The sequence below is a fragment of the Sminthopsis crassicaudata genome, chromosome 5 (assembly GCF_048593235.1).
Source record: "Sminthopsis crassicaudata isolate SCR6 chromosome 5, ASM4859323v1, whole genome shotgun sequence".
In the NCBI taxonomy this organism is placed as follows: Eukaryota; Metazoa; Chordata; class Mammalia; order Dasyuromorphia; family Dasyuridae; genus Sminthopsis; species Sminthopsis crassicaudata.
Genome location: NC_133621.1, coordinates 90,508,064 through 90,533,444, shown reverse-complemented (window position 1 = coordinate 90,533,444; position 25,381 = coordinate 90,508,064). Strand labels below are relative to the sequence as shown.

Here is a 25,381-nt window from a genome sequence, read left to right as displayed (position 1 = left end):
CTGCGCTTCCTCCGGCCCCCGTGGCTCTTCGCAGCCCGGGCAGGACAGAGCAGGAGGGATGGGGGCCACCGAGTGGCGAAAATTTCCTGTTGAGACGGACGCTTGGCCCCGGTGCAGCTGCCCCCGGGCTTCCCAGCAGGGCGCCCCCCACCACGGCCACCGCCGCCACCATCACATCTCCGCTCTCCGCTGCTCCTTCCCCCGGCGCCCGGCCTGCCCGCCCCGGGGCCGGCCCGCTCCGCGCCGGGCTTGAGTATAACTTGCCAAAATCTTTATTCTTTCGATATTTGCAGATATGTGCCACTGTTTCCAACTTTTCATCAACAAAAAGGCCTTTCCAACTCCTTCCAAATTAGAAGACCAGGTGGTGACACAGCACCTCTGGACATTGTCCCCTGTGCGGGGCCGGAGGCGGGCCGGGCCTTGGGACTGCTCTCAGATGAGAAGCGGCCGCCGTGCTCCCCGCTCCAGAGACCCACAGGAACCTTTGTAACTAACCCCCACCCCCAGGGAAGGCTAGGAACACTGGAGCCAGCAGCTGCGGGGCGCCTGGGGGGACCAGGGCCGGCTGGACACCGCCGCGCCGGGCTCACTGCATGGAGAAGAAGGGAGCTCAGCCCCACGCCCGTCGGCCAGGCCAGCGTGATGGCGGCCCCAGAGGGGATGGGGGAGTCCACGCGCCTGCTTCAGCCCAGCTGCTCCTGGGGGGAGAAGCTTTCCTGCCCCCTCCTTCCTTCTGCTCCTTCCTGCATGGACTACTGCTGCTCCTGCTCCGGACGCCGCCGCTTGCCTTTTCCCCCCTCTTTCTGGCCTCCCCCTATTTCCTAGGAGCCGAATTCGGGTGGACTATGTCCCAGGCGCCCAGTGGGGGCATCCGGCCCCCCCTCGCCTCTCTCTCTCCTCTCTCTCCGTCCACCGTGCCCCTCCAGCCATGCTGGCGTGCCCGGCGCACCGAGCCGTGGTGTCTGTTGTAGACGGGCTCCCTGCCCGCTCCCTCCTGGACTCTGCTCCCCGATGTTGTGCCCTGCGCTGCCAGCCACCGCCCCCTTCCCGACCCCCCTCCCCGGGCTGTGCGCTCATTGTGCCCTCGGTATTTTCGTGTCCTTGCTCTTTTGTAAGAGGCGGCCCTGGCCCAGTGACCTCTGCTGCTCTGTATGGTGCCGTGTGTAAGAATAAACCCGTTGGAATACTCGTGGTGTCATTTCCTTCCCTCTTCCCGCCGCCCCGTCCACAGCCAGACCCTGCCCAGGAAGAGGGAGGAGGAGGGAGGGAGCCAGGAGTGTGAGTGGGCCGCTCCCGCCGCGTCCGCCCGGGCCCATCTAACCGCCGTGTCTCTTCTCTTTCAGTCTCGGAAGGGGGCCGACCTGGAGCGGGACAAGAAGGCGCTGGAGGGCAAGGTGGACAGCATCGGCAGCGGCCGGGCCATCCCCATCAAACAGGTTTGCGCTTCGCCGGTTCGCCCTCCAGAGCGGGGAGAGGGGCCCCGCTGCTCTCACTCTTCCTCCAGCCTCCAAGCAGTGCAGCGAGAGCCGGAGAAAGCCTGGGAGCAGAGGGCTCCCCTGTTCCTTAGTTCGGCCAGGGTTTATTCAGTGTCTGCTGTGGCAAAAAGGAGGGAGGTCAGCCTCTCTCTAGCAGCAGACCCGGCCTTGATAATACCAGGGGGCTTGGAAAGGCTTACGCGCCCCCCTCCCCCCAAACACAGCGTCCTCCCTGCCCTTCTCCTCCAGAGGACACCCAAGGCCTTCCTGCAGCCTCAGAGCCCGAGGTTATCAAGCAAACGCTGGGCTCTCCCTTCATTATCTCTGGCTCCTTTTTGCAAGAGCCACAGGAAAATTGGAGCTAGAGAGCCTAGAAGGGGCGGCCCCTGCCCAGGTGGCCAGTTGGAGTTGCTGCCGGCTTCTGGGAATCCCCGATTGCTGTGCCTGCAGTTGCCACAGGGGGGCAGCAACAGGCCGTGCCAGGCAGCGAGCCTGGGAACTCAGTGCAGAGCTTGGGGGCTGAGATTGTTCCACCAAAGCAAGCCCCTGCCTGATGGCAGAGGGGAAAGTCACCAAGCCACAAGCTCCATAGCGGGAGAAGGATTTGTCCTGCCTGTATTCAGCCAGGGATGCTCCTAGGACCCAATCCTGTTAGCCCCATGTCCAGCTCGGGGACTGGTCTGTCTTCTCCCCCAATCAGCGCTCAGCATTGCCAGACACCCCTGCCGCATAGCCCGGGGCCTCCCACCTCAGACCCTTTTCCTTTGGATGCAGCCCTTAGTGCTAAGAAAGTTTACCTGATTGTTGTGCACATGCCGGGAGGAGGGCTGTGGTGGGCCCGGGCTATCTAAATGTCAGCAGAAAGTGTCTGAAATTCCCTGCAGTGAGGAGCTGGACCACACCGGTGTGGTTTCTGTAATGTGAATAAGAGACCCGGGTGTAGCCAGGGGGCCCAGCCCCCAGTGCCAGCCTGTGGGTCAGGATGTTTGCAGCAGCAGCCTGGGCAGGCTTGGTTAGTCTCCCAACCCAGGTGTGCAGGGACTCTGGGGTGTGGGCCAGGCCTTAAAGCCTGGGGGCGTGGCTGGTTCACCTGAGCCGGCCTCACACCCCTCACCTGAGGCCTGCACTGCTGCCTTTCTGCCCGGAAGGGGGCACTCGTACTCTCGAGTAGCTGCATCCTTGTAGAGTTTTAGAGTTTGGGTGGCTTGTCTTATCCCTGGCTCTGAGCTGGTCCAGGCTGGGATGGCTCAAGGACTGAGTCAGTGCCTATACCCTGGTGTGTCAGCAACAGAACGGAGCGCCTGCTCTGGGCTCAGTGGGGAGGAGGGCTTTGTGTGTGTGTGTCAGGGAGAGGGAGAAGCACCGGCTGGAAGGTGCAACCTGTGCACTCGGGGCCCGGTGTGACAGTTTGTGCGTATGTGTGGAGATACGTAGCCCTGCTCTTGTCTTATGTCTGTAGGATCAATCCTGTGTCTATATAGGAGTGGGGGAATAACAGGGTATGATCAGATCCCATGCTAGGTTTGTACAGGGGAGCAGCACTGGCCCCTGGGGTGTCTGTATGGGGAAGCAGGGCAGCTCTCTTGAATCATGTCTGTGTGAGAGACAGACTGATCCCAGCCATGAGCAGACAGAGGGGAAGGCTCCTATCTGTGGGGACTGTGTCCTGTCGGTTAGTGAGGACGCGGGGCTGAGCCCGACCCCGGGAGTCGGGCAGGGTGACTCAGACGGTATGACGTGGGCCCGGTGCTCTGGGCTGACAGCTGGCGCTCCGGCTCCACTCTCAGGTTGACAAATCCCTTTAGAGCCGTAAAGGGCCCATCCATCAGCTCTCTAATGGCCCTCTCCCCACCTGGAGCCGTCCTTGCAGGAGGCAGGGCCCGAGCCTGTTTGCTCCCTGCCTCTTCGAGGTGGAGACGAGGCTCCTGCAATCCCTCTCTCTGCTGCGGGTCTGCCAGGGAGGGAGAGCCAGGTGCTGAGACACAAGCTCCCAGGGAGCAGAGGCTCTTCTCGCTGGCCTCTGTCATTTGACTCTCTTTTAGAGGGGGCTCCCCCTTGTAACTGGCAGGAAGGGCTGAATGCAGCTCCTGGGGCCTCTGCACTTAGGGTGGGAGTGGCGTGAGCTGGCACCTCCTCCCCTAGCCCTGCCTCGGCAGGGGGCTCCTCCTCTGTTGGCAGGGCTCTCTGGCACTTGCTGGTGGTGGGGCACCCGCTGGGAGTGGGGGAGAAGGGGTGCCCTGCATGTCTGCGGCTCTGGGGATTTCCCAGCTCCCAGGACAGAGGCTGGTGGCAAGACCAGCAGACAGCTGGGCCTTTGCGGGGGGGGGCCCCCCCCCCCCCCAGTGAGATGCTGATCCCTCCCCTTCAGTCTCACCCTATTCTTCCCTTCCCCTTCCCACCCTCCCTGCCCTTGTCCTTCCTGGGCTCTGCTCTGGCACCTCCCCTTTGCCCCCCTCCTGTCCTATCTCCCCATTTCCTTTTCTTCCCCTTTCCCCCCCTCCGCAGCCCCCCGGCTCCTGCTGGGAGTAGAGATTGCATTTCATTTACCATTTGCATTCCCAATCAATCCGGACTCCGCAATTAAGTCGGCTGGCGGAGCTGGGAGGGAGGCGGCTGGTGGGAACAGGTCCTCTGGGGGCCGTCGCCTCCGCACCGCTTCCATTCCGCCCCAGATTGCTTCCTGCTTCACCGTGCACAGCCCCAGCCCAGCCTGGGGAGGGCAACAGGGACCCCCATCGCTGTCTCTCCTTTGAGCTGCAGGAGTTGGGGGAGGAGGGCAGGCAGAGTGGGGAAGAGACCAGGGGTAAGGGGATGCTTCCTCAGAGCTACGGGGGGGGGGGGGGGGGGGGGGGGGGGGGGAGAAGGGCTGGGCCGGGCCAGGGAGTGGGAGGGAGGTAGTGTCCCCAGACCCCATCTTGCAGCTGCCTCCTACGCGCAGCCTGAGGCAGCTCATCCCACGCCCTCTCAGCTAACGAGCATCATTACTGCCTCTGCTGGCTCATCTCCTCCCTTGCCCAGGAAGGAGGCCTGAGAGCTGCCCGGGGAAGGGCTTCCCACTCCAGCTGGGCCTCCCCCATGTCCCTTAATCCGAGTTCCGGGTGATCAAGGACAAAGGGAGGTCTGGCTTCTTCCCATCTCTGGGAGTTATGATCTGTGACCTAGTGAGGCTCTAAGGAGCTTCACTGTGGCAAGAAGGGGCTTGGGCAGAGAGTGGTGGGAGGAGGGCAAGGGTAGTTTGGAGATGGAGCCGCTGCAGGCTGTGGGCAGCGCAGGCCCAAGATTTGTCCGAGAATTTAGCTCCAGAGCCCTCGAGCAGGAATGGACCGCACCGTGGTCCAGCCCAGAATCTGCCCGCCACTTCACAGCCAGATGAGGAAGCCTAGGTCACATAAGCTAGCAGGTGTGGCAGAGATGCCCCCAGATGTCCCCCTCTCAGCCACCAGAAAAGGGTCCGGCAAACTGCAGCCTGAAGGTCGAGTCTGGTTTTTACCCATGGTGAAACTTGACTAAGGATCTTGAGCCAGAGCTGCACTTGCAGGCCGGCTCGATGTGGACTGCGGGCTGTAAGGTGTCAGACTGCGCACGTCCTGTGGGAGGAGCTGATGGGTCAGAGCAGAGGGACGCCCCAATGGCTTTCCAGGCAGCAGATCCAGGCCTTCACCGAGAATTGGGCAGGGGGTGCTGTTACTTGGGCACTTTGCAGAAAGAACAGAGCTGACATTAATCCTGTCTGCTTCATTTTCAGCATACACTTGGTGTGTCAGGCCAGGCCCGTCAGTGGCTGATCATCCAGCCTTTATCTGTGTCTGCTCCGTGCCAGGCCCCGAAAGTACAAAAATGGCACCGTCCTTGCCCTCTGGAAGCTTGGGCTTTAGCAGAGGAGGCAGGCAGCATTTGTACCTATAAGAAAGGGCAGAGTGCACAGTGGGAGGGGGGTCAGAAAAGGCCTCATGGGGGGAATGTTGCTTGAACTGAAATTTTTTTTTTTTAATTTTTGCTTGAGCTGAATTTTTGAGGAAACTAGGTTTTCTAAGGGGCAAAATTAGTAGTGAGTGCATTCTGGACCTATGCAAGGCATAAGGACTGGGAGGTGGAGGGTCATGTGGCCAGTCTAACTAGCCTTTACAGTATATAAATTAATTACTGTGTATGACGGGGCTGGATGGAGCCCCAGATTGTGAATATCAGCTTTTAATATCAAGCAGAAGAATTTGTATCTGATTCTAGAGCAGAAATCCTTACCCCAAGCCTGTGAACCTTTTTCTTTCATATATTTAGATAACTATACTTTAATATAATTGGTTTTCTGTGTAATTAAGCAGGGGACTGTTTGGAGGCAGCCTGGAGGTTGGAGATTGGAGAGGGGAGGCAAGGAGAAACTAATTGGAGTCTGTTGCATGAGTACAGACAGATACGACAGGCTTAAACTAGAATGGTGGCTGTGTGTGCAGAGAGAAGGGGACAGATGATCTGGAGGTAGAAAAGAGCCAACAAGTGTAAAGGGCTGAAACTCTTGAGTTGATGCACTGAGGTTGGACAACCAAGCACTTAAGGCTAATTACTTAGTGGACAATTCTCTATTAGAATATGCTTGGAAAATGGCCCTTCCCACTATCCTGTGCTGGCTCGAACTTTTGGTATATACAGAGAATTGTGGGAAGGATTAGGGGTGGAGTAAGACAAGCCAGGGTCACTGTGGCGGTAGAGGAGGAAAAGGAGAGTCGTAGAGATCCTGTGTCCATTCCCTTCACTCCTACCCCTGAATACCAGGAATAAAGACCAAGGACTTTTGCTAATCCTGACTCTGATTCTAAGGTATCCAGGATGCTAACTCAGTCTTCACAAACAAGATTAGAGAACCGAAAGCTATGTAGGGAGAGGGAGCTGAGAATAACTTTTTTTGCCAACTGGGATGACTGGAAGGGTGGTGGTATCTTGGGAAAGAAGGAAGGAAGAAAAGAAGAAGGTTGAGTTTGGAGATGGGAAGGGAAGGAATTACATTTTAGACATGTTGAATTCAGATGTCTCTGATACCTTCAGCGTGAAACATCCTACAGGAAGTTGGCGACGTGATATTGGATCTCAGACCAACACTAAGGGCAGGGTAGATAGCGCTAGGAGTCATCTTAGAGGTGGTAACTGAACCCATGATGAGCTTAGCCCAAGTATAGGGAGAGGAGATAAAAGCCTCAAGACCCAGAGCCTTGGGGAACTTCACAGCAAAGAGAGTAAACTGCAGGTGACCACACAGCACAGAAACTTGGGGGGAACCATAACAAGACATTCTCCCAAAAGGCACACTCTTGCTCCTTTCCTCCATCCCTGCACCCCAACTCACTGAATGCAGTTACCTGGCACGGTCCAGTCCTCCTGGATGGTGAGGTCACCTACCTGTGACACGACCAACCTTTGTCACTGCCTAATGGCTGAGGATCCCATCTCACCTTTGCGCACACAGCCTTTCACTTACCTGTTCTTGAGAAGGAAAGAAAAGGAGGGAAAGGATTCACAAGTAAAAGGTCGGCATGAAAGTCCACATTGGTACTGGGATTGTAACCATCACCCCAGACACATACCCCTCCGTGAGACCCCAGCCAGTTCTTGTCCCCCTCCCATTGTTCTGATAACCTCATCTCCTGGAGCTCAGCTTTCTCAGTAAAAGAGCCTGAAGAGAAGAACAGGTGCTGAATCCAGTCTGTTTTTCCTCCTCTTAGCCCACAACAGGCCAGAGACAGAGAATTGTCTAGCTTCCATCCCGGGCAATTTCTTCCCTAACCCTCATCTCCATGACAGCTTTGTCTCTCTTGTGTTCCTCTTGCTGTTTTCATAGTTCTGGGACTATGTGACTCTTTCCTTTCCCCTCCTCCATAGAACTGCCCTTTCCCCTTGAATCTGTCACAAGGAGGTTCTTCTAGGTTTTGGAGGCTCAGCATGTTAGTGGGTTGGGATGCTGGGCGCCCTATCACCTTCCTGGTGCCATCTTTCCTTTCTCTGTAGTGCTCAGTTCTTATGCTTCCAAATGGTGTGTCTTCATCAACTGTTTTAGGAGTGGGAACGGAGACAGGTGAAAGACCTGGGGCAGCCTTTGGAGAAGGCCTTAGGGTTATCCCTGTGCTGTGGCAGGCCAGCCTGAGACTCCAGTAAAAGGCTCTGGAGGAATCACGTGGGGTCCTCTCCCTTGTCCTCATCTGAATGTCACTTTGGCGCCTGCTGTATACTGTTGGGCACTTTCCCGTGATTCCTTATAGCCAGCCACCATACTGCCTACCCCTCTGAAGAGTGATTGCTCTCTCGGGCTGATGTCAGAGGCACTGGTTCCTTGGACAGCCCAGATTTTAGTAGGGAAGTGGAGAGGAAGATGAGGTGATCCATGGCTTCCATCCGTAGTCAGTGACCAGGAGCCTTAGCTGTCTAAGCCCTCCTCACTCCTTCCTCAGAGATGATTTTCAAGTTCTGGGCCACGACTGTCCCTGCTAGGCTGGAACACTTATCCAGGGTGGTGTGGGGGAGGTAGAGAAAAATCCCCAGGTTATCCCATAAGCCTACCTCTCCCTTGGGGATGGATCTGTCTGCTTGGTTTCCCCAGGCCCAAGTGTGAGTCTGCTTGGTCTGAGTGAACAGTCACCTCGAGTCCTTTGTCCCCCTGCACCTTAGGCTGCTGTTGCCTTGTTTTGATCCTGCCTTTTCCCTCAGGGGATCCTGCTGAAGCGAAGTGGCAAGTCCCTGAACAAGGAGTGGAAGAAGAAGTATGTGACTCTGTGCGACAACGGGCTGCTCACCTACCACCCCAGCTTACACGTGAGTCTGGAAGGAAGGCAGTTGGGCCCGGGGGAGCGAGGGAGGGAAGGAGCAGAACAGGGAACAGCGGCTCGGACTTTGCAGGCCCTAGTCCTTGGCCCCGCTTAAATCCCATCTCTGTGGGAGCCTCAGGCTCCTTGGCTGTAAAATGGAGACGGCCGTACTTACATAGCCTACTGCGACAGCAGGGCAAACTTTGCAAACCTGGAGGTGCTGGGGAGACATGCAGGGTAGTTATCACATGTCAGGGAGCACTGACTCTAGCCGTTCCACAAACGGTTCTCACAAAGAAACGTGCAGATGTCATGGAATCATTATGTTTTAATCACCCAAAGGTACCTGGGGATCCCTGAGCCTCCCGGGCCCACGTATGAGAATGTGGCCAAGCTGGCCGTGGGATAGAGTGGGGCCTCTGCAGGTGGGCTTGGGGCCCCAGTGACATTGGGGGAGGAGGCAGAGTGGAGCTGGGGGGGGGGGGGGAGCCTGGCCCTGCCTTCCCGGTGGCCCCTGTGGCAGCAGCTCCCTCTCCCACCGCCCTCCCTCTCTCACTGCGTGGCTCCAGCACACAGCTGTCTCTGGAATCCATCTCTGTCACCGCCCCACTGTGGGGCTAATGAGTTCTCCTGAGCAGCCCCTCGAGCACAGCACGTGGGCCGGGCCCGCCCCCGGCCCAAAGGGCCCGTGGCCTCCTCAGAGGGTCCCTAGCCCTTCCTTGACATCTGCCTGAGTTGTCAGGCAAGCACGGCCCAAAGTTTTCTGGATCCTGATCCCTCAGCTACCACCTTAGCCCCAAGGAGCTCCTCCTAAGGACATTTGATAGTCCCCAGACAAGACCCGTCAATACATTTTTAACAGTGTTCTTCTGGTTCGGGGGCTAGGTTGCCCTCAGTCCGACACAGGGAAGTCTTTTCCTCGGGCTGACCTTTCTGAATTTCTTTCTTTTCAATGCCATGGACACTAACTCTGGAATTGGTGGGAAATTTCAGCTGGCACCTCCAGGGGACCAGGTCAGGGAGGGCTGCCACATGGAATTGGTTTCTGAGGCAGAATCAGAGAGCCAAATCTCTTCTCCCATGGAGAGAGCCCTTCCTCTGCCTAAAAGGCATGATTAGCTCAGCTCAATGCTGTGAAAGAAAGGGATGGGGCTAAGCCTTGGAGACAGGGGCTCTTCCACTGACGGAATCCCACCTGTCCTATTTACTTCCCAGTCTCATTTTGAGCATCAGGTGAGACCATAGAGGGAAAGGCACTTTGCTAAGTGTCCAGACATGCTACAGGTGCTAGGGAGGCTAGCCCTAACTAGCTCAGAGGAGTGACAGGAGATTTTGAAGGAGCTTTTCTGAGCCCAAATGGACTTGGGAGCTATGTAGTTTGGCCCCTTGGTTGACCTGTCTGATGTCACGTGGCTAATTAACACTCATTGCTCTCCTCACCTGCCATGTCCATTGGTTTAATAGCACCATGAAACTTGAAGTAGTTTGTTTGCCTTCCTAGGTAATCTTTCCTAAACCTGTTTAAAGACCATACCAATGGCTTCTTGCTGCTTGCAAGGTACACCTCCAACACGGACTTGTCCCTCCTTTTCCCCTTGTTTTCACCTATTGACTTCCACATCAAAATGGCCCTGGGTTTCTGCTTGTCCCTCTCCAGTCCAAAGGAGACAGAGCCCAGGACAGCTGGTGTATGATCCCCGGTGGGGTGTCCTCTCCACACCTCCCCCCCGGCCCCATGTTGGACCCTTTTCTGCTGGCCTCCTGCTGTCAGAATCAGTGGTGCTGGGCTCCCACAGTGGTCTCAGAGCCATAGGGTGAGGCAGGAGCAGCTACTTTCCAGCCTTTTAAACATTTCCTCAGCTGTGCCTACATTCCTGCATCATGACCCAGAGATTTGCTAAAGTCATCTTTCCCTGAACCCCACTAGGGATCTCTGTGCCTGAGCTCTTCAGGGGGTCCTCGGCAAGTGCTGAGCAGCATGTGTTGTGGGTGGGGAGTGGGGACCTCTTGGGGTCCAGTCCCCAGCAACACTGAACCTTCTAGCGAGGAGGCAACTCAAAGATGGGGAGCATAGGCTGAGAGACAGCAGGCTAGTGAGTCAGCAGACTAGGCCGGTGAAATCTTGGGCAAGTTCTGGCCCTCAGGGGCTTCATCCTGCAAGAGAACGGCCTTTGTTGCTCTCCAGAGGCCTTGTTAGTATTAGCTCTAGAATTTGGATCGAGCATAACCTAATATATACATACAGTGCTAAGTTAGAGTGATTGGAGCCATGTGCTTCGTGCCCAGGCAGAGGACCCGCCTTCAGGTTACGGCTTCTGGGGCATCCTAACTTGGTTCCCTCCTTTCACAAGCCGTGGACCCTTCAGGGACATTTACACCTTTGCCTCCTTTTGCCAGCCTCGCCCTCCCTTTTACTGCCTTTATGTCTGCTTAACCTGGTAGGCTTTTTGGGGTGCTGGGGCCAAGGGCAACCAGACCCCATGCGATTACCACGGCCGGCCGCCTTAGCTCCCTTCCATTCCCACAACTGCTAATGAATGAGTAGCTTCCGGGACAGTGGATCCCCCTGGGAAGTAACTCCAAGGAGTCAGCAATAAGTTTTTGACCCGGTCAAGATCTTTTTGCCCTCCTTAAGAGAAGCACCTTCCAGGGCCTTAGAAAAGTGAGTCATTCCTGGAAGGGGGGGAGCTCTGCTCGACATGGAAGGGAAAAGGAGGTGGGCAGGCCTCGGGCTTCAAGCCCAGCTCCTGCCCAGCCCCAGAGAGCCAGCCAGAGCCTCCCCCATTTTGCAGCCAGTGGAGCCATTCACACAATCACCTTCTGTTAATTCTATCTGCAACATCAATTAAATTGTTTGTAGAAACTAATTGAATGTGGCTTAATCACACATCTTAATAGCTTTCCACGCTCTGAACTCGTTGTTAATTCCAGTAATAAAACGAGATGAGAACGCTGGCTGGGTAATTAGCGAGGAGGCTGGGGAAGAAATTGCTGTTTGATGGTGGGTAATAAAGGCAGCCGTGGTGACCGCTCTCCGGAGCAGCCGCTGCCGTCGCCGCTGCTCCCCGTTCTGCTGACGGAGGGAAACTCGGCTGCTGCTGCTGCTGCCGCTCTGCCCCTGGGCTGCCCGTCCCCTCCAGAGCTCCAGCTCTGAGCTCCAAGCTTCCAGTCCGCTGCCTGGCATCAAGGAGCTTCCAGCCTCCGGCCTGCAGCCCCTTGCAGCCATGGGCCTGGGTTCTGCTGGAATGTTAGCTCTGGGCCCCCCCTCCTGGGGGAGCCAGTGTCCCTGACTCCCGGGCCCCACCCAGTTTTGCTTTGTGAGTAGGAAGAAGGTAAAAGGGGCTGTCAGCGGGTGTCTCCACATGCCTGGCTTCAGCCGGCTCTGGGCTGGAATGGGGCCTGGCAGGCTGGTGCAGCTGCTCTGACCTCCTTGTGAACTAGAGCAGACCCGAGCCCCCACCCCAGAGAAGGAGCTGCAGCTGTGACTTTGGCCCAGCCAGCTGCTGCCAGTTGTCAGGAGACAGTCACTCAGAGAGGTGATGGTGTGGGGGAGGGGACAGCGGAAGCTCAGACGTGGGGTTCAGCTAAGGGCTGGGGGCGTTCTGCTGAGCCCCCGTAGAGAGGGCAGGATGCAGACAGGTGCCAAGGATGGGAGTTGGGGGAGGACTTCAGGTCAGAGTCCAACTGATAAAACCCAAAGAAGGGGAGCTCCCAGGGCTCAGAGCCTGTGACTGGATCCCCAACTAAGGCAGTTGTCAGGGATCTGGGATGTGGGACAAGACGGAGAGGGCTCAGTCTTGACTGCTGGTGGGGGTGGGGAGAATGCTGTCATTCAGAGATGCAGTGCCATCGGGCATCAGCTTGGGTCAAAGCTGCCAGGCTGCCATCTTGCACTAAATGCCCTTGTCTCTCTCGACACCTGTTGATTCCTGTTCCTCTTCTGAGAATTTTAGTATTTCTTAGGGAGGGTCCAGATCTTTCTCCCTCTTCAGGGAGCCATTCAGCTTGCTCTCAGCATCCCCGAAAACCCTCGCTCTCCTGCTGCTGCCACTTTTCTCACATTATATGTTCACATCTCCAGTCTCCTCCCCAGAACATACTTATCTCCCCCCCCCCCCAATTTAGAAAAAGCCTCGCTGGTCAGTGTCCCTTTCCCCTCCAAGGCAGCCACTCCTGCTGGTCACACACAGAGCCAGGACCACTGACCCAGTCCCCAGAAGCAGAGGATGAGCGATGGAGGTGGGACTTGTTATTACCAGGAAAGTTACTGGGAAACTCCCTCCCAGGGCTGTCCATGCAGAAGGGGTGGAGGGATCTGTTGCATGCAGGGTTCGTGCCAACCAGGGCAGAGGTCTCTGCTGCAGCTAAGCTGGATCCCACAGGTAGAGGGGTTTAGCCACATGAAGAAAAGATCTGTTTTCCTTTAAGAAAAGCCTGTGATGACTTCTAGGCAATGGGAGGAAAGCAAGAGTAGGATGTGCCGTGCAGAGACTAGTGTAGATAAAGAAAGGAAAGGGGTAGAATGCAGGGAGCAAAGCTTATGACTGTCTTCTATAACCTTTCCCCCTCACCAGCCACATTTCAGGTGCCAGTAGCTGCTCACAGTAACCCAGGGCCACTTAGCCTTAGCACACATGTGCCTCATTTCTGAGCAGTTTTCCCAGAAACATCAGTCTCCAGGAAGTGGGGACTCTTTGGTCCTAGGGCAAGGTGGGGAAGAATGGTCACTCCTGCTTCTTGGAATCCCTCTCACTCTTTAGGGGTTAGCTCTAGCACCACCTGCATGAAACCCTTACTGATGGCCCCTCTACCCCAACACTATTTTGTTTATAGTTAGTATTTATTTAACTGCATAGTGTTCCTCTTCCCCTCCCACAGTAGAATGTAAGCTCCTTGAGGTCAGAAACTGCTTAGTTTTCTGCCTTGTTATCACCACTGCACTAATAAATGCATGTGTTTAGACTGAATTTCCTGGCACCTCAGCTTCAACTCAAAAGAAGCGCTTCCCTGGTCCTCTACGTCACTGATCTGCAGTGGTGATAGCATAAAACCTCCCTTTAAAAGGGCAAGTAGGATATTTAACCCCCTAGACCAGAAAACTCGGGGGCCCAGTCCCTCAGACAGGATCCTCCCTGGCTTGCCCTAATTGGCTCCGTCCTGTCAGGGCCTGTGTGGCAGAGATGGAGAGAAGAACTCTGAGGGGCAGTTGTTAAAGACCATCTGAGGATCCGTAGCAGGCACGGCATGTCATGTGGCTCAAACTTAAACCAGGATTCAAACCCCACAGGGGTCATATAACTGAATATGGGGAGCATACAGTTATGATCTGTTATTAGTAAATGTTTGGTTTGTGTATTTATACCTGTATTCCCAGCATCGTTTAAAAATGTTTTGGGCCAAAAAGGGTGCTGAGTAAAAAAGTTTAAGAAGTCCCGGCGTAGTTTATGTAACCGTCCCTGTTCACAGCCATTTGGGATTTTGCAGTTGAAAAGCAGTTCAGCCAACTTTGCACAGGGTACTGCCCCCCCTTCCTCATCCCTCTTCCATTCCAGGCCTGGCACTGATTCTCCTGTGGAGGGTTCTTGACCCCCAACCCTCATCCTTTCTCCTGCTGGGAATGCTGCCTTTAATGCCTGTTGTGGCTCCCAACTCAGTCCAGCCAATGATGAGACTCTTGAATCTCACTCCTTGAGCATACTCCAAGCCAGGACCTCCCAGCACAAGCCCAGTGGAGCTGCCTCAGCTCTGACCCTAGCCTGCCAGTTGGCATCCAGGCCTAGAACCATCAGCCTTTGGAGGGTCTGGTTCTGTGCCAGGCTGGCTTTCAGCCTTCAGCTCAGAGGCATTCTGGCCCAGAGGGAACCATGGACTTGGAGAGATCATCTCTCCATTCAAAAAACTGAAGCCCAGGAGGTCAACGTGTATTTGAATCACCGGTACTTAATTAGAGCCAGGAATCAAACCCAGGTCCTCTAACCATCGAGTTTCCCTTGCATCATGCCTCAAGAAAGAGTGCACAAGAAACCCAGAGTGTTTGCCATCTTTCCTACAGGCAAAAGCCTTGGACAGGGGAAGAAGGGCTGAGTTTGTTGCGGGGGCTCTTGAATAGCCCCCTCTGAGGAATATTCACCCATTTCATGTGGTTTCCCTTCCCTCCCTCCGTCAGGATTACATGCAGAATATTCATGGCAAGGAGATTGACCTGCTGAGGACGACGGTCAAAGTGCCAGGAAAGCGGCTTCCCCGGGCTACCCCCAACCCAGCCTCGACCGGTGCCAGCCCCCGTGCCAATGGGCTGGTCCTAGAGAGAAGCAACACACAGCTTGGGGGAAGTACAGGTGAGGAAGGGGATGCAGGGGCTGCTCGGGCTGGGGCGCTCTGGGCTCTGTGCCCAGTGGGGTAGTGCAGGGTCCTTGAGGGCACTGAAGGTGAGCCTGGACATCAGCTTTGGGGGGCTGGTCCTGTCTGGATGAGTGGCTTCTGGCTCAGAGCTAAAAGAGCAGGGGCTGGAGAGTGGGTCCAGAGAAAAAGAAATGAGCTGGGGAGGATGGTTCCAGGAGTGTGGCCCAAGCAACACTGTGCCTGGCGTGCATGCTCAGGACCAGGGAGCCAGAAAATGTTTCCTCTGGGTGCTGTCTAGATAAAGACTGTCTCAGTGGCCATGTGCTCCTCAGGCAGCCTGGCCCTCAGCAGGACTCTTGTTGTGGCCTGGGGCTAGAAAGGGCCCCTACCCTGGGGCCCAGGCCACAATCTCTGAGAGGGGTGAGGTCTGGGCAGGGAGAGGGCAAAGGTTAACACCTTTACCCTCTTCTTCCTGTCCTCTCCCAGAGCTCGGGTATGAGCTTCCATCATTGAATCATGGGTCTCTTCTCCATCCTTGAAGCTATCCTCCATTACTTTAGCCTTTTTCACTAAGAATGTTTTTCCCCACATCTACCTTCCTTCTACCCACAAGGCAGAATTCATTCCCCTAAGCCATTTTTCTCCTCTCCCCAGTTGGTTGCCTAGACTAATAGAATCCTATTTCCTGTAGGCACAAAATACTGGCTCTTTCTGGCACTGCCCCCAAAAGTTTGGAACATCTTAGACCTACAGAGATCTTCCAGAAAACCTGTATCTCCACCCTTCAAAGCTAGAGTGGCAGCCAGGGAGTCCCATAGGACTCGGGGTGCAGCCTTCCAGAAGTCGTCCCTCTTAGGGTTGAGGGACATATGTAGACTTTCATGTTACCTTTTCCCATACCTCCACCCTGCATATTCCTCAGAGGCAGACATTAGTAATCCTCAGGAGCCCTTCTCTCTTAGCTTAGAAGTAGCTGATCTTGGGAATCGTCAGAGAGAAAGAATGAGGTACAGGACACACTGGGACAGTAGCTTAAGTAAAAATAGACTAAAAAAATTTATTTAGATGGTAAGAGTGGATAGAACACCAGCCCTGAAGTCAGGAGGACCCGAGTTCAAATCTGGTGTCAGACACTTAATACTTCCTAGCTGTGTGACCCTGGGCAAGTCACTTAACCCTAATTGCCCGGGGGGGGGGGGGGAATTTGTCACTCAGCAAATACTGAATGCCTGAGGCTGCATATCACAGGAAAGGTACAAAGAACTATAGCCAGCTATAGATGTCCAAACGCCAGAATGAGATATGTGAAGTAGTGAGCTGCCTGTCACCCAAACTGTTCAAGCAGAAGCTAAGTGATTGCAGATGTCTTTTCCAGCCCTTGACTTTTGGGACACCCTCTATATGAAACAACCCCATTCCCTGATTAAGTCACAAGGGGCAGTGGAAGCAGGAGGTGATCACTTTTGCAGCATGCTCATTCCTAACAAAAAATAAGATTTTTCTTAGGAACCTCAATTTCTTCATCTGTAAAAAATGAGTACAATGGTTAAAGCTACCTACTTCACCAGGTTTTGATGGGGAAAAATGTTTTGTGAACCTTAAAGTCACTCTGTAAAGGTGAGATTTGTGTTAGGGAGGCTTTGTAGAGGCTTGGAGAGGATCCCCTTCCTGGGCAGAACTGCTCAGACACAGACACACACCCCCTCTCCAGGACAGGGCAGATGCAGTCCTCTGCCTTCCCCCAGCCCTGGGATGTGCATGCATATGGACTGGCAGGCTTCCCCCCAAAGCAGAGTGTACCTTGGCACCCGGTGCCACAAACTCAGGGCACACACACGCACACACACACATACACATGTCTCTCACTCGCTGGGCGATGTTAACATCTCATTATCTTTGTTACTGTAATTACATTATCCGCTGCTTTATGCAGAATTATCCTCCGAGGACTAATTGATGGCTCCATGTTTAATTCATTAATCATTAGCATCAAATTCGACAATTACAGTGCACACTGATTGTGGGATTGCAGGCGTAATGAGGGGAGAATTAACAAAGAGAAAGGAAAGCACTTTCCCTCCCTTAGGGCTTCTAGCTGGGGGGCTATGGCGGTGGGGGGCTTGAGGAGGGCCTGGACCAGGGTTGGGTGGGGCAAGGAACAAGGAGGGGATTGGGCTGGGGAAGCTAGGGTACTAGAGAGGTCCAAATTAGCACCCATGTCCCTCCTCTCTATGGGGAAACAGTCCATGGAGAGGGACCGAGTGGAGTCACTCTGACTCTTTTGGCCCCTGACAGGAGAATGGATGTGTCTGGGATGGAGATGAATCTTCGGAGGAAGGAGAGACGGAAAGCATGGGAGGTGGGAAGGGGCGGTAGACCCTGGATTTCCTCAGTTCAACAAGTAGCTCTTGTGTGGATCCAGTCCTGAGCTAGAGGCCCTTTGCCCTCCCTGAGCAGTTGTTGCTCCCGCGTGGAGCCCAGTCTCCGGAGCTCGGTGGATTTGTCATAACTCTGGCCCTTTGCCTGTCAAAGATTCCAACCCCACAGATCTGCTTTCTTTCCTCCCTGCCCTGCTTTAGCTCCTTTTCCCCCATCCCAGCTAGCATTCCCATTCAGCTACTGGCTGTACATAAGGGGTCATGTTCCTGTGCCCTCCCTTCTTAGCTTACCAAGGTTCCACGCCTGTCTCTTCCCCCCACAAACCCCAATTACCCTGCCAGCTTCTGAGTCATCCCAGCAACGGCACCCAGTCTGAGTAGGGTTTGGAGAGATTCCAAGGAGCCCCAGTGGGAGCTCCCCCAAACCCTGCCCTCTAATAACCCCAGGGCTTCCTAGGACTGTGGTACTCTTAGGGCCGCTTCCCCTTAGTTCTTCCATCCTTCCCTGATGGGAAACGAAAGATTAATTTTCTCCAGCCCAACAGGATAATTACTAATACTAATTAGACATAATTACTTGAATTTGATACACTTATTCCTCGTTAGAATGGCAGTGAAACTGACTCAGAGCAAGTGACACATGCAGAATGGGATTTGGGGTACAGAGGCCCGGTTTTGGATGAGGAGGGAGCTGTCCAGGGTGCTGACTTTTTCCTGGTCTTAAATCCCCAACTGTTTATAGAGTCCCTCCCTTGGGCCAGGATGCTTCTTGACAACCAGCTGACCCCCCTTCTATCCCTCCAGGAGTTCATCACATGTACTCCTTATCACCCACATCTTTGGCTTTCTTCAAGCCCCCTGCCCCCCGAGGTGGGAGGACAGAGGTTCATGGGGACCAGGGGAAGGAACAGGAGTTAGTGACGCAGACATGAGTGCTAGACTCCAGGCTCGTCCTTTGGGGAGTCGACAGGACAGAGCCATCTTTGCTCTGGTGACGGGAGTGCTGAGAAAGGGAAGGTGGGGCATTGGATCAGCAGCTAATGAGAAGGGGGGGGCGCCTCTCAGTGCCGTGACTGGCCCCAGATCTGTAATCCCGGGCAAAGTCCACGATTTCTCTCTGGAACCCACTTTTCCTTCTCTGTAAAGGGTTGGATTCAGTGGCCTCTGGAGTCCCTTTGGGCTGTAAATTTGTGTCAATTCCCTGGTGAATGGGAGTTCTCTTCATTCTCTTGCCTGCCTTCCTGCTGTCAGAGAAAGGAAGGAGAGCTGGCCTTAGATGCCCCGGTGACCTTGATTGGTCAGCCTGGGGGAAGCCCGGGCCCAGCCCTCTCCCTCACTGCTGTTTGGAGCAGGAGCCGTTATTTTTTGAGGGAGGGGCTTTGCTTGTGCTCATGCTGATTGAGCCCCCTAAGGGCCCTGGATGAGGCTGCACTCCACCCCTTTCAGGTGCTCCCCACTCAGCCAGCAGCACATCCCTGCACTCCGACCGGTCCCTGAGCAGCTCGGCCTTGGCGGGCCCCCGGCCCGATGGGTTGCATCAGCGCTCTTGCTCCGTGTCTAGTGCTGACCAGTGGAGTGAAGCAGCTGCCCTCCCCCCGGGCATTCAGCATCCTGGTGAGTGGCTCTCCTGGGGGCAGGGGGGATGCTCCCAGCCAGCCTGGAGGTGGGGCCCAGAGGATCTTCAGCCTCCCCCCCCCCCCCCTCCCTCGCACAGCCCGGCCTTCTCCCTCCTGTGCCCGCCCCTCTTCCCCAGGCTCCTTCCCTTAGAGAAGAGCCCAGCCCCTCGTGGGCCCGGGGCAGAGCTGGTGGTGGCTCCTCGATCCCCATCAGCCCCCCGTGCAGTCAGCTCATCAGCCTCCCCGCGGGGGGCAGGCGGGCGCTGGCTGAAGGAGGGATGATCGAGCTGAGGGCGAGCTTTTGAGAGCTGTATTGGGTAAAGTGAGGGGGGGGAGTGAGGGGAGGGAGGTAGGTTGCCTTCCCCAGGGGGATGGTGAGTGGAGGTCTAGGGGTAAGGGGAGAGGGGAATTCAGGAGCTGGAAGGGAGAGAGAAAGCAGGCTTCTCTGAAGCCTGAAGCCCTTCCCCAAGCTCCACCCCATTACCTTGTTTAGTTCAAAGCTCCACCCTCCTCGAAGCCCTCCTCCCCCCTCTCTTCACTATCTCCTTCTTCTGTATTCTCATCATTAGGTCTTTGCACCACCTAAGCTTTAGCGTTTTATTCCTTCCAAATTTGCCTTCCACCTCCCGTCCTTCCCTCTCTCCTTCTGTTCAGCCTTCCCAGCTTAGGGTGTGCCATCCTGAGGTGAGTTCCTGCCTCCCCAGGTACCCCCCCCCCTTAGGCGTCAGATCCAGACTGAGGATCTGCAGAGTCCGAGGCCAGTCTGAGCAGCAGCTGGTGACCCCGGACCGCCCCCCCCCAGCCTAGTGTCAGAGGAAACCAGGCCCCCTCCCAAAGGAAATACGCTCCTAAACTCATCTCTGGGCCCCTCGGCCCGTAGCCTCAGGCCCCTAGAGCAGGAGGCAGAGGGAGGGATGGCAGACCTTCCCTCGGGCTCCCAGCTCGCATGGGCCGCTGCTGCCATCAGCGAGGCCCTGCTGGTGAGGCAGGGAGGAAGGAGGGAGGGAGGGAGGGAAAGAGAGAGCGTGTCTGCCTCTAATGAAGTTTGACATTTAGTGGTGAGCGCCGGGCGGGGTGTGGGAGACGGAGCTTGATTAGCGCGCTCTAATTGACAGTAATTAGGCAGCTCCCTGATTGTTTCTAATTCTGCTATTAATTGTGAGGAGCGGGGAGTGTGATTGAGGATAAATTTGGTTCGGAGCTGCCGGGGATGCGGCTCCCTGTGAGTTCCCCGGGCCGCCCTCCACCCCTTCAAGCTGCGGGAACTCAGAGTTCCCGCCTCTGCCTCCCCTCCCAAGCCGTATGTGCCCATTACCTCCACCCGAGCTCCCCAGATAGCCGCCCGGGAGCTTCCCCTCCTGCTTCCCCTCTCCCGGGGCTGAAGCCCAGCCAGAGCCTGGGCCAAGCCATAGCCTGGGGGTGGAGGAGGGAGGGGATGGATTCTCTCGGGCTTCCCTATGGGACCTTCCACCCCATCCCATCTTCTCTTCCTTGCTCTTTCTACCTTTTTTTTTCCCTTTTCTCAGCCAGTGGCCCATCTGACGTACTCAGCTCCAGCCCCAAGCTGGAGCCTCCTCCATCTCCCCATGCTAATCGTAAGAAGCACCGTCGGAAAAAGAGTACAGGAACCCCCCGACCAGACGGCCCCACTAGCACAGCCGAAGGTAAAGGGAACCAGGGGCAGGCTTAGGACAGAGACCATTCTGACCATGGGGGCTTCTGAGATTGGGGGCTTCCAAGGGGACTCTTAGTAACCCCCTGACCGCCGTTTCCCAGTCAGTCAGAATTCTGCCTTGCATCTAACTGAAGTTCTCCAGGTGATTGCAGCTTAAACTCATGTCTTCTGTTGTGGACAGGAGTTAGAAAATCGTTCTCTACTTCCTAGCTTCCAAAAATCTTCCCACATCTTCCCTGTCTCTTGTTAAGCCTGAAACAGTGCTGGGCACATAGTAGGCTCTTTAGCTAGTTTGGGGACTTCTTTACTTTCTTCTCAGATTTAGCTTCAATTAAATGATTCCCTACTGTATTCCTATCCTGGAGTCCTAACGTGCTCTGCATTCCTCTTCAGCAATGATAGCCAGACCGGCCGCCTTGCTCCTGAATGGGTCTGACCCATTGTGCAAGCCACTCGGCGCTATCAGGGACACGGGGTACAGCAAGGTTGGGGTTGCTCCTGGGGAACCAAGATACCTCCCGCCATCAGCCTTTCTTTGGGGAAGCGGGACTGAGAAATATGGGGTGCGGAGGTCCCCATGGATGACCCTTCCTCAAGCCCAGCTGAGTTTGGACTTGATCCTTGGAGCTAGGCTGGGAAGGGAACCAGTGCCCATTCTCCTTTTCCCCCACAGACAGTTGTGTAAAGTGGGTTTCCGTAGCATTGCTTGGGAAGTCTGTGGATGCCTGGGTTTTGGGCCTGGCATATGGGGAGAAGTTTCAGGCAGGTGTGTGAACAGGGAAGTGGGAGAGTGTTGGAAGGAGATGAACGAGGGAAGGGCGGGTGCTTCCTTTGCCTTTGATCTTGTGCTAATCTCCCCGGGTAGAGCCTGCTCTCCTGCCAGCCTCCCACAAAACATGTACACACACACAGGATCACATAGTCGTCCGCCATTTGGGGCTGTGTGCCCCCGGGGCCTTGACCAATGGGGCTGAGATCAGCGTGGCTGTCGTCCAGGGGCCTTAGGGACGGTGCTGGGAAGGACCATGGCCTGGCCCGTGCGCTTCCAGCCCCAGATGTTCTCTCTGAGCACACGTGCCAGTCCGTGGGCACAGCCTCTCTCCCTCTCCCAGCTCCCCTGCCCCTCCCGTGTATCTGTGATGGGATGGTGGGGGAGGGGGGCCGGTTCCCCGGAGCCCCTCGCTGACGCCGTCAGGAATATTGGGTTTAATGAGCTGCAAAATGAGGCGGCTGCAGCTGACATGTACGGATGGCGCCCGCATTCTCCTCAGCTCCCCCACCCGCCCCCTCTTCTCACTTACCTCCTAGCACCCCCTTCCCAGACAGGCAGCCCTGGAGCCTTTTGGGGCCCTGCCCCCTCTGTCAGGCAGAACAAGGCCACTGCCCCAGACAGTTCTTGCCTCCGGCTCTCCCCTGCCACAGGTGGTGCAGGTTCAGGGGCTTCCTTCGCAGAAGTCTCTCTTCTGGTGCGCCCCCATGGGGCTGGTTTTGGAGAGAGCTTCCCTGAGCGGAGGCAGGACTGGGGAGAAGGGAGGGGAGGACACTGAGGGCTGGGGGCAACCCCAGGATTGAGTGCTCCAGCGAAGCTGCAGTGGAGCCTCCAGTGCTTGAGCCGCTCTCTCCCCCCCAACCCCACCTCGTCACAGATGCAGAAGAGTCCTTCGAGTTCATGGTCGTGTCCCTCACGGGCCAGACGTGGCACTTTGAGGCCTCCACGGCGGAAGAGCGGGAGCTCTGGGTCCAGAGCGTCCAGGCCCAGATCCTCGCCAGCCTGCAGGGCTGTCGGAGCGCCAAGGACAAGGTGAGGGGGCACAAGTCCACAGGGGCCCAGAATGACACGGTGGGGGGAAGGGGTAGAGCTGCCCCGACCCGCGGGGGGGTACCCTGGGCCCACAGTCCTGCTCTCCTACCCTGCCGCAGACTCGCTTGGGCAGTCAGAACTCGGCCCTGGCCGTGCAAGCCGTCCGCACCGCCCGTGGCAACAGCTTCTGCATTGATTGCGACTCTCCCAGTGAGTTCCAAATGGACAGGCCTGGGAAGGTGGGGGGGAGGGGGGCAGGGGAAATGGGAGGGAATGGGGGAGAGCGGGAGGACCAGGAGAGAGCCGGAGGAGCGGCCTGCCGCCAGCCTCCATCCTGACGTTGCTTCCCCCGCAGACCCAGACTGGGCCAGCCTGAATCTGGGCGCCCTGATGTGCATCGAGTGCTCGGGGATACATCGGCACCTCGGGGCCCACCTGTCTCGAGTGCGTTCCCTCGATCTGGACGACTGGCCCCCCGAGCTGCTGGCGGTCATGACCGCCATGGGCAACGCTCTGGCCAATAGCGTCTGGGAAGGAGCCCTCGATGGCTACGCCAAGCCGGGGCCCGAGGCTTGCAGGTGAGGGGCTGGGGCTGCTGCCAAGTGTTCCCGCGGCCCTAAGGGTTAAAGATAGGAGAAAGAGCTTCTGCCGGTGGCCCCCGGGGGCTGCCCCTCCCCCGCCAGGCCTGTCACTCAGCCTGTGACAACAACGGGCCCTTTCTGAGCCGTTATCAGCGGGTCAGGGGCCGCTGGGAGCGCATGCGCAGGGTGCCTATCTCTCAGCTGCTTGAGGTGCCCCGGACTCTGTGCAGAGATGGGGAGAATGGGCGGGAGATAGGGCGCCGCGTGTCCCCTGAAGCGCAAGTCCCCCCTTTTGTTCCTGGCCCTGACAAGCAAGACGGGGAGAGGAACATCCACTCTGATAAGCTGTCTCTCGGGCCCCTGCTCCAGACCTTCCTGCTGGCCCCCTCCTTATTCCCACTGCCCAGGAGCCTTCCCGAAAGCCCCCTCCCCACAGTGCTCCCCCCTCCAGTGCCTCTGCCCACCAGCACCGAGGGACAGGTCACTTTGATTCCTGTTCCTGCCCGGCTCCCAAGGCCTTCCGCTCACCCCCCACCAGGAGGGCCCGGCCCTGCCTCAGCCTCTGCTTCAGCCCGGCTCTCCTGGCCAGCTTCCCCCCACCCGTCCCAGACCCCTGCCTCAGGCTCAAGCTTCTGTGGCCCATCTTTAGGGAGGAGAAGGAGCACTGGATCCGGGCCAAGTACGAGCAGAAGCTGTTCCTGGCCCCCCTGCCCAGCTCGGACGTGCCTCTAGGGCAGCAGCTGCTGCGGGCAGTGGTGGAGGATGACCTGCGGCTGCTGGTGATGCTCTTGGCCCATGGTTCCAAGGAGGAGGTGAACGAGACCTACGGGGACGGGGATGGCCGCACGGCCTTGCACCTCTCCAGCGCCATGGCGAACGTCGTCTTCACTCAACTGCTTATCTGGGTGAGTGCCCACCCCCGCACCCCATGGCCCCTGACCCCTGTGGCCCTCAGTCCCCCATAGCTCACGGCCCCCAGCCTCCTCTGGGACCTGCTCTCCCCTACTGGCTCTTCCGGGCGAGCTCAGTCTGCCTTCTCTCCACAGTACGGGGTGGATGTGAGGAGCCGAGATGCTCGGGGCCTGACCCCGCTGGCCTACGCCCGCCGAGCCGGCAGCCAGGAGTGTGTGGACATCCTGCTGCAACACGGCTGCCCCGGGGAGGGCGGGGGCCTGACCCCCACCCCCGCCAACGGTTCTAGCAGCGCCGCCGAGCTGCACCGGAGCCCCAGCCTCCTATGAGGTCTGGGGAGCAGCCAGGGAACCTGGGGCTCACCTCCTTCCCCCTGCAGGAAAGGGGGAGAGGCTCAGAGGGGAGGCAACGGGGTGGAGAGAGAAGAGAAGAAGAGAGGACAAAGGAAGGGAGGGACGGGGCCCAGACCCACCCCAGGACCCTGTGCCGGGGGAGGAGCGCCCTGCTCAGCTATGCCCTGGAGGTGCCATTGAAAAGGGACCGGCCCTTTGGAGGCGCCTGGGGGGGAGAGCAGGACCTCTCCCCTCCTCTGCCTCCTGCCCTTCGGCTCCAGCCCAAGGCCTCATGCAAGAGTTGTTCCAGAGCCGCGAGGGACGAGTGTGCGAGGGGACGGGGCCTGGTGCAGAGCACTGGATGAGACCTGGCTGAGATGGGCAAGGGGATCCGTGAGCCCTGTGTAAAAACCTGTACAATAGAATATTTATGTTTGTGTACATACGTGTGTGAGATCAATAAATCCGACTGTGTGTGTGTGTGTGTGTGTGTGTGTGTGTGTCCCCAGTGTGTCCGTGCCCCCTGGCCCCTCTCCTGTGGCGTGTCATCTGCCTCCCTGCATCCGCCCTCATCCTTGGTACCAACTCTCCTGTCCCTAGTCATTGCTGCCCGGCTTGACCCTCCCGGGGTCCCCTGCCTCGACCTCCTCCTCGGCTTCCGTCCCTGAGCAGGGCGACGGCGGGGCGTCCCTCTGGTGGGCCAGGAGCTGCGGTGGAGCACACTCAGAGAGGAGAGGAGCTGGGACTGCTACTTAACTACCTCTTCCATTCTCTTGGCTAGAGGAGCCCCCGCCCGCTTCCTTCTCTCATTCGGATGGAGCATCCCTGTCTGCCTCCCTGACCCAGACATCCCCATGAAAGCCAACCCACAGGGAAGAGTCTTTTGGATCATTGTCAGAACCCAAGTTCATAGGACCGTAGAATTTAGGTCCAGAAAGAGCCTTAGCGGTTAATGCAGCTCCCTCGTTGTGCAGCTGAGGGACTGAGGCCCAGAAAGGTGACTGGAAATCTCGAGAGTAAGGGGTCCAGTGGGGTTCTGGACCCAGACTTTGGACTCCAGAGACTCTAGGCAAGTAGGAAGGAGTCTCAGGAATTACTTGGGTGAACCTTGCAGACCGAGGTGAGCCAGCCAAGGGCGCAGTGGTCGAAGCTGTGAGGAGGTCACAGCCATCAGGTGCCAGGAGGGTGATGAGCCGTGCCTCAGGCAGTGGGCCGGGCATCTTTCTCGGCCTTCACCAGCAGCCCCCTAAGCTGAGCCTTCCCTGACTGGGCAGAGCCACTGCCCCGCTTTGTGCCTACGGGAAGGCCTAGTCTTGCCCCCATACTCACGGCCCTGGCCTGAGCCCTCTGCCCACTTGGCTGTCCCCGGAGAAGGGAACCTCAGAGGAGAGGGGCAGCAGCTCCTGTGCAGCCATCGTGGCCAGCCTTCCTCCTCCTTGCACTTCGGGTAAAGAGGTGGGACTGGTGGTCGGGAC

At 56.9% G+C, this 25,381-nt stretch overlaps 1 protein-coding gene across 8 annotated transcripts in view; it reads left to right on the top strand.

The window, feature by feature from the left end:
* Positions 1-24,386, top strand: part of AGAP3 (ArfGAP with GTPase domain, ankyrin repeat and PH domain 3) — an 81,592-nt gene extending 57,206 nt beyond the window's left edge. For 2 of the 8 annotated variants that reach the window (XM_074267478.1, XM_074267475.1), the window contains exons 9-18: positions 1,347-1,439; positions 8,172-8,276; positions 14,436-14,607; positions 18,436-18,603; positions 20,132-20,269; positions 21,927-22,081; positions 22,201-22,291; positions 22,437-22,659; positions 23,312-23,567; positions 23,709-24,386. In XM_074267478.1, the coding sequence (XP_074123579.1) occupies positions 1,347-1,439; positions 8,172-8,276; positions 14,436-14,607; positions 18,436-18,603; positions 20,132-20,269; positions 21,927-22,081; positions 22,201-22,291; positions 22,437-22,659; positions 23,312-23,567; positions 23,709-23,903 (1,596 nt within the window). In that variant the 3' untranslated portion in view covers positions 23,904-24,386. Of the gene's footprint in view, positions 1-293; positions 1,190-1,346; positions 1,440-8,171; positions 8,277-14,435; positions 14,608-18,435; positions 18,604-20,131; positions 20,270-21,926; positions 22,082-22,200; positions 22,292-22,436; positions 22,660-23,311; positions 23,568-23,708 lie in introns of those variants that run through there. The other 6 variants (XM_074267479.1, XM_074267476.1, XM_074267480.1 and 3 more) reach the window with 3 other exon arrangements.
* Positions 24,387-25,381: the final 995 nt, after the last annotated feature.